Raw genomic sequence first — 16691 nt, 5'->3', positions numbered from 1 at the left:
AGCAGTACTTAACTCAGCCCAATTGGTCTCTATGGTCAAAGACGTTGTACTGTCCCCTGACAATATCCTTGTCAGCTTCGATGTGGTCTCTTTGTTCACCAAGGTCCCTGTGCCTGATACCATTGAAATAATTGAAAATTTGGTCCAACATGGACTAGACCCCGATACATCTGCACTGGTTAGGCACTGCCTCAACAATACCTACTTAACTTGGAATGGCTCCTTCTACAAACAAAATGAGGGTACCCCCATGGGATCCCCCTTGTCACCAGGATAGCCAATATTTTCATGGAGAAATTTGAATCAGACGCCATCCAGACTTCCACCCTCAGACCTTCCCTGTGGAAGAGATATGTGGATGACACTTTCGTCATTTGGCCACATGGCCTCCCAGATCTGAACCTTTTCCTACACCACATCAATTCCAGACATCCCGCCATCAAATTCACCATGGAGGTGGAGAAAGATGGCAAGCTACCATTCTTGGATGTTCTGTTTGAGAGGAGACCTGATGGCTCATTGGGGCATTCTGTCTACAGGAAACCCACCCACATGGATTCCTACTTGAAGCCTGATTCCCACCACCACCCAGCCCAGAATAATTCTCTCATCAAAACTTTATACCATAGGGCTCATTGCATTTCGGACCAACACCACCTGACCAGTGAATTAAAACATGTACACCTGGCCCTCAAAATGAATGGATACTCTGACCGTACCATCCGCCAAGCTGTTTCTCCCTCCATACAGAAACAACCACTTGATACTCCGGTCAAAACCATCACACTACCGTATATAGCAGGCGTTGCTAAAAGGATTTCCAAAATTCTAAACAAACACAAGATGCAGGTCCGGTTCAATACAGTACACAAAATTCGTGATCTGATCCCATCCGTGAAGGATGTCATTCCTGACTTACAGTACCCCGGGGTTTACAAATTGAGTTGTACCTGCGGTGATTGCTATATCGGGGAGACAAAGCAACATGTCTCTGACCGAATTCGCGAGCACTAATCAGATTTGAAACACGGTAAAACGAATTCTTCTACCGTAGCTGATCATTGTTACAACGCTGTGGGTGATCACGATATAATTTAATCCGATACCAAGGTTCTTTGCAAACCCACGGGTGTTTATCAGAGATTTGTTCACGAGGCAATTCAGATCTACAAGCACAGACACAATTTCAACCGAGAAGATGGATTCAAATTAAGCAAAAATTGGAAAGATGTTCTAAATCGAACCAAACATGAAACAAATTTTCAATGGTACAGTATATTTTTCAAGTAGTGGTACCCCAAACTTTCACAGCTCTTAAATTCCCTTTTCACACCATCAATAGGGAAACTCCCCCTACCCCCTCCCCCCCCGCGCCAACTGGCATGTGCACTTGCATGTACACCACTTCTATGCTAAGTCGGGCAATCAAATGCTAATTTTTTATGCTAATTCCTTTGTCAAGGCACTTTGTTTCCTCGCACACAGCTTAAAGCTCGCGGTCTGAGCATGGCTGTGTTCCACTCCAGCGCTGTCCTCGAGACAGCCTGATCCCTTCACCTGATGAAGGCCGCTTGTGTTGTGGCTGAAACGTCGTGATTTTTTGTTGTTTTATTTTTTACTTAAGTGACTTCACCGAATAGAACCAAAGAGTACAGACTCACCTCCTTGATGGCCGACATCTTGGTGCTCTCGTAGTAGTGCAACGGAGCGCTCAGGTTGCTCATATCGTAGCCAAAGCCAGCGACGTCCACCTCGTCGCAGTTGTGCAGCGCCATCGTGATGGCCACCGTGCCCAGTGTGGGGATGTTCTGCACAGTCAGAGGCGACAGCAGACACGCTGAGTTCACGAGACACACACTTAGACCAGCAGACACACTGAGTTCACGAGACACACATTTAGACCAGCAGACACACTGAGTTCACTAAACACACACTTAGACCAGCAGACACGCTGAGTTCACTAGACACACACTTAGACCAGCAGACACGCTGAGTTCACTAGACACACACTTAGACCAGTAGACACGCTGAGTTCACTAGACACACACTTAGACCAGCAGACACGCTGAGTTCACTAGACACACACTTAGACCAGCAGACACGCTGAGTTCACTAGACACACACTTAGACCAGCAGACACACTGAGTTCACTAGACACACACTTAGACCAGCAGACACACTGAGTTCACGAGACACACATTTAGACCAGCAGACATGCTGAGTTCACTAAACACACACTTAGACCAGCAGACACGCTGAGTTCACTAGACACACACTTAGACCAGCAGACACGCTGAGTTCACTAGACACACACTTAGACCAGTAGACACGCTGAGTTCACTAGACACACACTTAGACCAGCAGACACGCTGAGTTCACTAGACACACACTTAGACCAGCAGACACGCTGAGTTCACTAGACACACACTTAGACCAGCAGACACACTGAGTTCACTAGACACACACTTAGACCAGCAGACACACTGAGTTCACTAAACACACACTTAGACCAGCAGACATGCTGAGTTCACTAGACACACACTTAGACCAGCAGACACACTGAGTTCACTAGACACACACTTAGACCAGCAGACACACTGAGTTCACTAAACACACACTTAGACCAGCAGACATGACGAGTTCACTAGACACACACTTAGACCAGCAGACACGCTGAGTTCACTAGACACACACTTAGACCAGCAGACACGCTGAGTTCACTAGATACACACTTAGACCAGCAGACACACTGAGTTCACTAGACACACACTTAGACCAGCAGACACGCTGAGTTCACTAGACACACACTTAGACCAGCAGACACGCTGAGTTCACTAGACACACACTTAGACCAGCAGACACGCTGAGTTCACTAAACACACACTTAGACCAGCAGACAAGCTGAGTTCACTAGACACGCACTTAGACCAGCAGACACGCTGAGTTCACTAAACACACACTTAGACCAGCAGACAAGCTGAGTTCACTAGACACACACTTAGACCAGCAGACACGCTGAGATCACTAAACACACACTTAGACCAGCAGACACGCTGAGTTCACTAGATACACACTTAGACCAGCAGACACACTGAGTTCACTAGACACACACTTAGACCAGCAGACACGCTGAGTTCACTAGACACACACTTAGACCAGCAGACACGCTGAGTTCACTAAACACACACTTAGACCAGCAGACACACTGAGTTCACTAGACATACACATAGACCAGCAGACACGCTGAGTTCACTAGACACACACTTAGACCAGCAGACACGCTGAGTTCACTTAACACACACTTAGACCAGCAGACACGCTGAGTTCACTAGACACACACTTAGACCAGCAGACACGCTGAGTTCACTAAACACACACTTAGACCAGCAGACAAGCTGAGTTCACTAAACACACACTTAGACCAGCAGACAAGCTGAGTTCACTAGACACACACTTAGACCAGCAGACACACTGAGTTCACTAGACACACACTTAGACCAGCAGACACACTGAGTTCACTAAACACACACTTAGACCAGCAGACATGCTGTGTTCACTAGACACACACTTAGACCAGCAGACACACTGAGTTCACTAAACACACACTTAGACCAGCAGACACACTGAGTTCACTAGACACACACTTAGACCAGCAGACACACTGAGTTCACTAAACACACACTTAGACCAGCAGACATGACGAGTTCACTAGACACACACTTAGACCAGCAGACATGACGAGTTCACTAGACACACACTTAGACTAGCAGACATGCAAAGCTCAAGATGGCAGCGGCGGCGCCGTGTGTAACGTGTGTAGCAGCGTGTGAGTTGTTTTTGTGAGTTGTTTTGTGAGTGTAAACTGTGCGTGAGAATGTGTGAAAATGTGAGTGAGAATGAGCTGTGTGTGAGCTGCGTGTGAGTGTGTGTGAGTGAGCCACTATTAAGACCTTCATGATGGTGAGCGGGCCCCGGTAAAACTACGTGGCCGTGAGTGAGAGCCATTCCCTGTACACCTTGGGGTGCGACAGGGATGTCCTCTGGCTCCCACATTATTTAACATCTATTTTGACCACGTAGTTTGTGAAGCCTTTCAATAGCTGTACTGGGGGAATCTCCATTTGGTACAGATATAACTGGAGGCTGATCGATGCCCGGGTGCGGTCAAGGGATGGCTCCCTATTGCTCAACCAGGTTATGTATGCCGATGATTTGGTAATAGCTGCTCATTCAGAGGAGGAGTTGGAGACGCCGCTGCTGAGACTGGAGCGTGCCACTAAGAGATGGGGCCTTACCATCAGCCCCACCAAAACTAAGCACCTGCCTAGGTATTTTGTACCATCGGACACTCCACCCCCACAACTCCCAATCGGTGATGGGGCAGTTGTGGAGAGAGTGGAGAGTTTCCCATACCTGGGCAGTGTGCTTATGACCGGCCCCAGTTTAACAGCAGAGGTCTCACTCCGAATGAGTCAGCCTCAAGATCTTTTCATCGGTTACGTAACGCTGTGTGGAAGTTACCTGGTCTGTCGCTCCACACTAAGCTTCTCGGCCACGAGAAGACCTCTACGCTTGCGAAACGTGGACCCCCTTAATGGAGCACCTTCGCCGGTTGGAAACATTTAGGCTGAAACTAGATATGATGCCTTCGTGACTGCAGGAATTAATCTTTTCTTATTTCTACGTGACTTTACCGAAAAAACCAAAGATTAACATTTAGGCTGGCCTGCCTACGATCCATCCTGGGTTTAACCAGGCTGGATTGTGTGAGTAGCTCACAAATCCTTGAAAGATCTGGGCAAGGTCCCATCGTTGAGCTCCTCCGGCAGGCAAGGCTGCGTTGGCTGGGTCATGTAGCCCGCATGCCCAGCCACCGCATGCCGAAACAGCGTTTGGTCAGCCGGATCGAGGGGGCTAAACGGGTGTTGCACGGGGTAGAGAAGAGATGGAGTGATGTGGTACAGGAGGACGTGGAGCTGAGTGGACTTGCCGATGACTGGTACCAGCGGTGTCAAGACCGGCCTCTGTGGAGGAGGCTCGTGAAGGACGCTACTGGGCAGTTGGAGGCAGTCGCCCTCCAACAACAACGGAGGGCGGAGGAGTGACGCTCACAACAATGAGCGACACTCACAACAACGAGCGGAGCGCCGGGTGGCTAAAGCACAGCAGGTTGGCACAGTAGAGGGCACAGGTGGTGCATCAACCAGTCATCTCATTCATCTTAGTCAGTCGACCCGTGGCACTTGGGTCTGCCCCGTGGCCTCCTGCCCGCGGGCGTTCGACACTTCACGTGGCCTCAAGGTGCACATGGCCTGGCACAAGCGTCGTGGTGACGTCACCGCCACTTAGTGGCGAATGGCGGTTGTTGTTGTGAGCCACAATAAACTACACTAGTCTGGACAGGCAGGTTTGCGTGCTTCCGCCTGCACGTACACCCATCATCATCACAATCCATCTTCACCACCCATCATGATTACCATTCATCACCAACACCATCACCCATCATCAACACTCCGGTAATCAATAAATGTTCTTATGGAACATTCTTAATCTATAAGTAAATTAAACGTAATTGAGGATTCAGGCTTTGCCTAGAAACAGGTTAGTAGGCCTCAAGCATTAGGCCTAACAGTTTAAACTTTAAATTGGTTACCCAACTAAGGTGTTTAATAACTTAACAATTGCAGAGATCGTTAGGTGGCAGATCTTCAGTCACCCCTAAATCTGTTAGTGCATTTTTAACTAACTTGAGGATTAATTCTCACGCCGCAAGCTTTGTCTAATAATAGGTTGGTAGGCCTGAGGCCTAAAGATTTAAACTTTAATTTAGTTCCCCATTTAAGGTATTTAATAACTTAACCTTTTTACAGAGGTCCTTCGATGGGAAATTATCAGTCACCTCTTAATCTATAAGTATTTTTAAAACTCAATTGAGGATCAATTATCTTGCCGCAGGCTTCGCCTAGTACCAGATTAGTAGGCCTAAATGTAAAAACTTTAAATTTGTTTACTCATAGAAGGTGTTTAATAATGTAACAATTATCTGTCATGTTGTCATGGTTCGAGCTGTTCATAAATGTTGCAGAGGTAAAGGTGCAGTCCTGCAACTGCCGGCTCATGCTGCCACGAGAGGAAGCTCTTGAAAGCCTGATTAGATCTTCCTCAAGACATGTCCCAGGCCTAGTTAATAGTGCGACGGACCACAAGCTGTGTTCCTGCCAAGGCAACATTGCCACGGACTCCAAGCTGTGTACCTGCTAAGTCAACATTGCCACGGACTCCAAGCTGTGTTCCTGCCAAGGCAACATTGCCATGGACCCCAACCTGTGTTCCTGCCAAGGCAACATTGCCATGGACCCCAAGCTGTGTTCCTGCCAACGCAACATTGCGACGGACCCCAAGCTATGTTCCTGGAAAACTACACGGAGAGCGTCAAGACGGCCAAGGGTCGTGAATGAAGAGCCCCCTGTGTGGGCTTCAGTGGGGCCGTCTGGTCGGGCAGCAGAGACATGAGAGGCCAAGAAACGACATTCCAGTCGTGGGCTGAGTTCAAGGAGGGCTAGCTCGAGCACCATCCTGCGGCGGGGAAAGGAGGTGGTGCAAACGGTTCAGCCGAGCCCACAACAGCCAAAAATCTGCTGTCCCTGTCTGGGGGGGAGGGGGGCGCTGTTCAACCCGAGCACATGGGAGAGAAGCCGTGCACTTGTGACGAGTGCGGCAAGACGTTTTCTCGCGCTCGGCCTACAAGTATATATATTTTTTCTTTTCCGCTTGTGTGTTAATCTGTGTTTACCCCGGATATTTTAGAAATGGCAATTCTCCTGCTGTGTATCCTACTGCTGTCCCTCCCGGCCATATCTAGTGCCACACTCAACTCTACAAACAGCTACCCTCGTTACTTTGCGTCCATACTTGTTGCTCGATTTGCCACTACACCTGCTAATGAAACAGCTCATAGACACTTCTACACTCCATCATTGTATTCTTTTAAACCCTATCTTTGTCCCATTACTTCACCAGCACTCCTTCCAAACTTCATTCTGCTCTTAAAAATAACACCATCTGCGAGCTACTGCTATTCGTCCAAGGTTCGCCGCTCTTCATCCTTTCACAGAAAACACTTGTGCAAACTATTAATTCTACTTTTCCTATTTCTGGGTGGTATTGAGCTTCATCCTGGCCCAAATGAAAAGAACTCGTATAATTCTGTAGATTTTTCCGGCAGGAAAGGTGTTGGTGCTCTACATGTCATCATCAGAGGGCTTGTGATTAAATTAAGTCAACTAAAACTAGAAGTGGCAAATCTTGACCTGGGCATTTTTTGCCTAACAGAAACATTTTTCACTCCTGCCGTCAATGACTTGTAGATTGTGATTGACAACTACAACCTTTTTCGGCTTGACTGAGGATCTAAAGGAGGTGGAATTGCCATCTATGTTCGTAATACTATTGCATGTTCACTAGCTCACTCCTTGTTTAAAAAATGTTGCTTTGAAGGTCTGGCTCTCAAAATAACTCTCCCAAATAATCAACAGATATTGGTAGTGTGCTGCTATCGACCGCCTAATGGTAAGGATGTTGAAGCTGCATCTGCACTGAGAGAGCTTTTTGGCGGCTTCCCTAAATGTGAAATAGTTTTAGTGGGTGATCTAAATTGGAATTGGCTAAACCCGCCGGCCGTGGCCACAAATTTTGCAGATGAATTTAATCTGTTTCAATTAATAAATGTCCCCACAAGACTCAACCTAAAAAACCCGGGACAGTCATCTCTGCTTGATGTCCTATTGACAATGGCCCCTCACAATTTCACACTGACTGGTGTTCTGGGAAATAACCTTAGTGATCACTCCTTCATTTTTGGTGTGAGATCATCAGCCAGACTAAAAGCCCCCCTAAATTGGTTAATAAGCACTCTATGAGACACTTCAGCACTCAGGCATTTACTAATGATGTGCTTCACTCGGATATTGACAAGGTCTGTGATATCCCCAACCTGACTACGACTCGGGAGACCTTCAGGTACATGTTTCTCCAAATTCTTAACAAACATGCTCCGTTGGTTAGATTTAAAACGAAAGGCAACCGCCCACCATGGTTTGATCCTTTGATTACAAAGCTCATGAAAACTAGGGATAAGGCTTGGGCATGTGCTCAGAAAAGTAATTTGGTCAATGACTGGCTAGAATACAGGATTTTAAGGAATAGATGCATCAAAAATATGTGGCATGCAAAACATGCCTACTTTTCCTCCACTCTCCTGGAATCACATGGAAATGCCAGGATTTTCTGGAAAACAATAAAATGTATCGAAAAGGCATCCAAAACAGACAATCTGCCCGTTGAGCTTAACCGAAATGGGGAATATTTTTCAGATCCCAAAAAAATAGCTGACAATTTTCCTCTACCGGAACAGATAGTATTCCCGTCTTTGCTCTACTGTTGGTCACCTAATATACAAACCTATAGCCCATATTTTCAACCTGTCCATCAAAGAAGGATCAGTCCTCTAGAATGGAAAATTCCTATGTCCATCCACTTCACAAAGGGTGCCCTAAAGATGATCCAAATAACTACCGACCTATCTCAATTTTGTCCCCGTTGATGAAAATTTTTGAAAAATTATTGACCTACCAAATTAGCAGTTTCCTGTCCACCAACAATCTACTACATTTAAAACAATCTGGGCTCCGAAAAAAATACAGCACCACATCTGCTGCATTAGACTCTCTGAATCACATTTACAGTAGCCTTAATAATAAGCAGTACTGTGCCTGTCTTTTTCTAGACCTGTCCAAAGCTTTTGATACAGTAGACCACAACACCCTGCTTAGTAAACTAAGTTGCCTCGGTTTTTCTGAAAACGCAGTAAAATGGTTACAAAATTACCTCTTTTCTCGCACCCAAACTGTATTCACAGATGGTTGGAGGTCAAACAGTCTTAAGATAACAAAAGGGGTTCCACAGGGTTCCATCCTTGGCCCCCTTTTGTTATTTCTTTATGTCAATGACTTGGGCACTGACCTGGGTCATTCCAGGGTAAATCTTTTTGCAGATGACACGATACTGATTACTGCTGGCCGCTCTCCGGATGACGTGATTGCTAAGCTAAAGGGTGATTTCAACAAACCACAACATCAGCTAGTTGCTCTTAAACTAGTCCTGAATACCTCCAAAACCAAGGTGCTATGCTTCTCACCAGGACTAAAGCAGGAAGTTGTTTTTCCCCAATTACATTCCTTAAATAATTATCAAATAGAGAAAGTCAAGATCTATAAGTATCTTGGGGTCATCCTGGATTCAAAACTGAATTTTGAAGATCACACTGATTATATTGGTAAAAAGGCAAAAATAAAAATTGGTTTTCTGTATCGACACAAGCACTGCTTCCCCCCAATGTTCCGTTTGGAATTGATAAAAGCTACCATACTGCCTCTACTTGACTACTGTGACATCGTCTATAAATCAGCCCCAAGTACTGTACTGAACATGCTTGATTCCATCTATCACTCGGCCTTAAGATTCACATTGAACTGCCCATATAGGACTCACCACTGTGATCTCTACATTGGGTCAAACTTAACATCTCTTAATGTTGGACGGCTTGTGCACCAGATCTTATTTATTCACGATGTATTTACAAAAAAATCCGAAGACTACCTGCTGGATCTCCTCTGTTTCAAACAAATTTGACCTCAGGTCTTCGCTCATTTACCAGCTTCACATTCCCTATTGCCGTACAAAAACTGGAGGAAGGGCCTTTGCTATTGATGCCCCCAGAGTCTGGAATGCTATTGCCAATAAACTGCAACTTGAATTGCTACCAATGAGATTTTCTCTCAAAACTGCTCTAGAGGAGTTGTACACCGCTAGCTGCCACTGCTATTCATTGGCATAAAATAAAATAAAATGTTTCACTCCGGATGACGCTGCAAAGTATTATCTGTATTTTGATTTAGCGTGCTGATCTTAAAGGTGCATTGAAAAATTTGATACTCCGACTGATGCTTCTGTTGTTGTGGAGTAACTCATGCAGCCAGCTATGGCTCTAGTATTTGGTGTTACATGTTATTTATGTAGTTTATTGGAAAAATTCAGTCACAGTCCCTGTGATCACTGTTACGTTGTAATTATGGCTTTAGTTTTTGGTGATTTGAAAAGGTTTTTTGGTTTGGACATGTTTGTTTTGTTGTAGTACGGAGTTAGACTGATGGCCTTAATCTAAGTTTTCTTGTTGTTGTTGTTTGACTTGCATCCCACTGGGATTTTTTGTACACAGCGTTAGTGTATGGTGCTTTTTTCAGGAATGTTTTGCTGTTTTTTTTCATGGATTTTCTGTTTGCACAGTCACATAGTCAGTTTAAGATGTTTTTCTTGTTCATGTTTTTGTTTTGTTTGTTTGTTGTGGTTGCACCCGATTCAAGAGCCGAATGGCTCACAGGGCTATACCAAAAAAACTGAAACTGAACTAGATACACACTTAGACCAGCAGACAGGCAGAGTTCACTAGAAACACACTTAGACCAGCAGACACGCAGAGTTCACTAGACACACACTTAGACCAACAGACACGCCGAGTTCACTAAACACACACTTAGACCCGCAGACACGCTGAGTTCACTAGACACACACTTAGACCAGCAGACACGCTGAGTTCACTAAACACATACTTAGACCAGCAGACACGCTGAGTTCAATAGACACACACTTAGACCAGCAGACACGCTGAGATCACTAAACACACACTTAGACCAGGAGACACGCAGAGTTCACTAGACACACACTTAGACCAGCAGACACGCTGAGTTCACTAGACACACACTTAGACCAGCAGACACGGACAGTTCACTAGACACACACTTAGACCAGCAGACACGCAGAGTTCAATAGACACACACTTAGACCAGCAGACACGCTGAGTTCACTAGACACACACCTAGACCAGCAGATACGCTGAGTTCACTAGAAACACACTTAGACCAGCAGACACGCAGAGTTCACTAGACACACACTTAGACCAGCAGACACGGACAGTTCACTAGACACACACTTAGACCAGAAGGCACGCTTCGTTCACTAGACACACACTTAGACCAGCAGACACGCTGAGTTCACTAGACACACACTTAGACCAGCAGACACGGACAGTTCACTAGACACACACTTAGACCAGCAGACACGCAGAGATCATAAGATACACACTTAGACAAGCAGACAGACAGTTCACTAGACACACACTTAGACCAGAAGGCACGCTTCGTTCACTAGACACACACTTAGACCAGCAGATACGCTGAGTTCAATAGACACACACTTAGACCAGCAGACACGCTGAGATCACTAAACACACACTTAGAACAGCAGACACGCAGAATTTACTAGACACACACTTAGACCAGCAGACACGCAGAGTTTACTAGACACACACATAGACCAGCAGACACGCTGAGTTCACTAAACACACACTTAGACCAGCAGACACGCCGAGTTCACTAGATACACACTTAGACCAGCAGACACGCTGAGTTCACTAGACACACACTTAGACCAGCAGACACGCTGAGTTCACTAGACACACACTTAGACCAGCAGACACGCTGAGTTCACTAGACACACACTTAGACAAGCAGACACGCAGCGTTTACTAGACACACACTTAGACCAGCAGACACGCAGAGTTTACTAGACACACACTTAGACCAGCAGACACGCTGAGTTCACTAAACATACACATAGACCAGCAGACACGCTGAGTTCACTAGACACACACTTAGACCAGCAGAGACGCTGAGTTCACTAGACACACACTTAGACCAGCAGACACGCTGAGTTCACTAGACACACACTTAGACCAGCAGACACGCTGAGATCACTAAACACACACTTAGACCAGGAGACACGCAGAGTTCACTAGACATACAGTTAGACCAGCAGACACGCTGAGTTCACTAGACAAACACTTAGACTAGCAGACACGGACAGTTCACTAGACACACACTTAGACCAGCAGACACGCAGAGTTCAATAGACACACACTTAGACCAGCAGACACGCTGAGTTCACTAGACACACACCTAGACCAGCAGATACGCTGAGTTCACTAGACACACACTTAGACCAGCAGACACGCTGAGTTCACTAGACACACACTTAGACCAGCAGACACGCAGAGTTCACTAGACACACACATAGATCAGCAGACACGCGGAGTTCACTAGACACACACTTATACCAGCAGACACCCAGAGTTAACTAGACACACACTTAGACCAGCAGACACGCTGAGTTCACTAGACACACACGTAGACCAGCAGACACGCTGAGTTCACTAAACACACACATAGACCAGCAGACACGCTGAGTTCACTAAACACACACTTAGACCAGCAGACACGCTGAGTTCACTAGACACACACTTAGACCAGCAGAGACGCTGAGTTCACTAGACACACAGTTAGACCAGCAGACACGCTGAGGTCACTAGACTCACAATTCGACCAGCAGGCACGCTGAGTTCACTAGACACACACTTAGACCAGCAGACACGCTGAGTTCAATAGACACACACTTAGACCAGCAGGCACGCTGAGTTCACTAGACACACACATAGACCAGCAGACACGCTGAGTTCACTAAACATACACTTAGACCAGCAGACACGCTGAGTTCACTAGACACACACTTAGACCAGCAGACACGGACAGTTCACTAGACATACACTTAGACCAGCAGACACGCAGAGTTCATAAGATACACACTTAGACCAGCAGACACGGACAGTTCACTAGACACACACTTAGACCAGAAGGCACGCTTCGTTCACTAGACACACACTTAGACCAGCAGACACGCTGAGTTCACTAGACACACACTTAGACCAACAGACACGCCGAGTTCACTAAACACACACTAAGACCAGCAGACACGCTGAGTTCACTAGACACACACTTAGACCAGAAGGCACGCTTCGTTCACTAGACACACACTTAGACCAGCAGACACGCTGAGTTCACTAGACACACACTTAGACCAACAGACACGCCGAGTTCACTAAACACACTTAGACCAGCAGACACGCTGAGTTCACTAGACACACACTTAGACCAACAGACACGCCGAGTTCACTAGACACACACTTAGACCAGCAGACACGCTGAGTTCACAAAACACACACTTAGACCAGCAGAGATGCAGAGTTCAATAGACACACACTTAGACCAGTAAAGACGCAGAGTTTAATAGACACACACTTAGACCAGCAGACACGCTAAGTTCACTAGAGACACACTTAGACCAGCAGACACGCTGAGTTCACTAGACACACACTTAGACCAGCAGACACGCTGAGTTCACTAGACACACACTTAGACCAGCAGACACGCTGAGTTCACTAGACACACACTTAGACCAGCAGACACGCTAAGTTCACTAGACACGCACTTAGACCAGCAGACACGCTGAGTTCACTAGAAACACACTTAGACCAGGAGACACGCTGAGTTCACTAGACACACACTTAGACCAGCAGACACGCTGAGTTCACTAGACACACACTTAGACCAGCAGACACGCTGAGTTCACTAGACACGCACTTAGACCAGCAGACACGCTGAGTTCACTAGACACACACTTAGACCAGCAGACACGCTGAGTTCACTAGACACGCACTTAGACCAGCAGACACGCTGAGTTCACTTAACACACACTTAGACCAGCAGACACGCTGAGTTCACAAGACACACACGTAGACCAGCAGACATGCTGAGTTCACTAGACACACTTAGACCAGGAGACACGCTGAGATCACTAAACACACACTTAGACCAGCAGACACGCTGAGTTCACTAGACACACACTTAGACCAGCAGACACGCTGAGTTCACTAGACACACACTTAGACCAGCAGACACGCAGAGTTTACTAGACACACACTTAGACCAGCAGACACGCCGAGTTCACTAAACACACACATAGACCAGCAGACACGCTGAGTTCACTAAACACACACTTAGACCAGCAGACACGCTGAGTTCACTAGACACACAATTCTACCAGCAGACACGCCGAGTTCACTAGACACACACTTAGACCAGCAGACACGCTGAGTTCACTAAACACACACCTAGACCAGCAGACACGCTGAGTTCACTAGACACACACTTAGACCAACAGACACGCTGAGTTCACTAGACACGCACTTAGACCAGCAGACACGCTGAGTTCACTAGACACGCACTTAGACCAGCAGACACGCTGAGGTCACTAGACACACACTTAGACCAGCAGACACGCTGAGTTCACTAAACACACGCTTAGACCAACAGACACGCTGAGTTCACTAAACACGCACTTAGACCAGCAGACACGCTGAGGTCACTAGACACACAATTCGACCAGCAGACACGCTGAGTTCACTAGACACACACTTAGACCAGCAGACACGCTGAGTTCAATAGACACACACTTAGACCAGCAGGCACGCTGAGTTCACTAGACACACACATAGACCAGCAGACACGCTGAGTTCACTAGACACACACGTATACCAGCAGACACGCTGAGTTCACTAGACACACAATTCTACCAGCAGACACGCCGAGTTCACTAGACACACACTTAGACCAGCAGACACGCTGAGTTCACTAAACACACACCTAGACCAGCAGACACGCTGAGTTCACTAGACACACACTTAGACCAACAGACACGCTGAGTTCACTAGACACGCACTTAGACCAGCAGACACGCTGAGTTCACTAGACACGCACTTAGACCAGCAGACACGCTGAGGTCACTAGACACACACTTAGACCAGCAGACACGCCGAGTTCACTAGACACACACTTGGACCAGCAGACACGCTGAGTTCACAAAACACACACTTAGACCAGCAGAGATGCAGAGTTCAATAGACACACACTTAGACCAGTAGAGACGCAGAGTTTAATAGACACACACTTAGACCAGCAGACACGCTAAGTTCACTAGACACACACTTAGACAAGGAGACACGCTGAGATCACTAAACACACACTTAGACCAGCAGACACGCTGAGTTCACTAGACACACACATAGACCAACAGACACGCTGAGTTCACTAGACACACACTTATACCAGCAGACACGCTGAGTTCGCTAGACACACACTTAGACCAGCAGACACGCTGAGTTCACTAGACACACACTTAGACCAGCAGACACGCAGAGTTTACTAGACACACACTTAGACCAGCAGACACGCCGAGTTCACTAAACACACACATAGACCAGCAGACACGCTGAGTTCACTAAACACACACTTAGACCAGCAGACACGCTGAGTTCACTAGACACGCACTTAGACCAGCAGACACGCTGAGTTCACTTAACACACACTTAGACCAGCAGACACGCTGAGTTCACAAGACACACACGTAGACCAGCAGACATGCTGAGTTCACTAGACACACACTTAGACCAGGAGACACGCTGAGATCACTAAACACACACTTAGACCAGCAGACACGCTGAGTTCACTAGACACACACTTAGACCAGCAGACACGCTGAGTTCACTAGACACACACTTAGACCAGCAGACACGCAGAGTTTACTAGACACACACTTAGACCAGCAGACACGCCGAGTTCACTAAACACACACATAGACCAGCAGACACGCTGAGTTCACTAAACACACACTTAGACCAGCAGACACGCTGAGTTCACTAGACACACACTTAGACCGCAGACACGCTGAGTTCACTAGACACACACGTATACCAGCAGACACGCTGAGTTCACTAGACACACAATTCTACCAGCAGACACGCCGAGTTCACTAGACACACACTTAGACCAGCAGACACGCTGAGTTCACTAAACACACACCTAGACCAGCAGACACGCTGAGTTCACTAGACACACACTTAGACCAACAGACACGCTGAGTTCACTAGACACGCACTTAGACCAGCAGACACGCTGAGTTCACTAGACACGCACTTAGACCAGCAGACACGCTGAGGTCACTAGACACACACTTAGACCAGCAGACACGCTGAGTTCACTAAACACACGCTTAGACCAACAGACACGCTGAGTTCACTAAACACGCACTTAGACCAGCAGACACGCTGAGGTCACTAGACACACAATTCGACCAGCAGACACGCTGAGTTCACTAGACACACACTTAGACCAACAGACACGCTGAGTTCACTAGACACGCACTTAGACCAGCAGACACGCTGAGTTCACTAGACACGCACTTAGACCAGCAGACACGCTGAGGTCACTAGACACACACTTAGACCAGCAGACACGCTGAGTTCACTAAACACACGCTTAGACCAACAGACACGCTGAGTTCACTAAACACGCACTTAGACCAGCAGACACGCTGAGGTCACTAGACACACAATTCGACCAGCAGACACGCTGAGTTCACTAGACACACACGTAGACCAGCAGACACGCTGAGTTCACTAGACACGCACTTAGACAAGGAGACACGCTGAGATCACTAAACACACACTTAGACCAGCAGACACGCTGAGTTCACTAGACACACACATAGACCAACAGACACGCTGAGTTCACTAGACACACACTTATACCAGCAGACACGCTGAGTTCGCTAGACACACACTTAGACCAGCAGACACGCTGAGTTCACTAGACACACACTTAGACCAGCAGACACGCAGAGTTTAC

General features: G+C 46.9%; 1 protein-coding gene across 5 annotated transcripts in view; it reads right to left on the bottom strand.

Annotated features, from left to right (window-relative positions):
* LOC116957755 (CMP-N-acetylneuraminate-beta-1,4-galactoside alpha-2,3-sialyltransferase-like) overlaps positions 1-16691 on the bottom strand; it is a 131508-nt gene that overhangs the window by 18599 nt on the left and 96218 nt on the right. For all 5 annotated transcript variants that reach the window (XM_076071950.1, XM_076071951.1, XM_076071952.1 and 2 more), the window contains one exon: positions 1662-1808. In XM_076071950.1, coding sequence (XP_075928065.1) covers positions 1662-1808 — 147 coding nt within the window. The remainder of the gene's footprint in view (positions 1-1661; positions 1809-16691) is intronic.

The sequence above is a fragment of the Petromyzon marinus genome, chromosome 35 (genome assembly GCF_048934315.1).
Source record: "Petromyzon marinus isolate PM22_M1 ecotype Great Lakes invasive population chromosome 35, UKy_Petmar_22M1.pri1.0, whole genome shotgun sequence".
In the NCBI taxonomy this organism is placed as follows: domain Eukaryota; kingdom Metazoa; phylum Chordata; class Hyperoartia; order Petromyzontiformes; family Petromyzontidae; genus Petromyzon; species Petromyzon marinus.
Note: the sequence above shows the minus strand (reverse complement) of the source record. Positions and strands in the feature narration are given on the sequence as shown.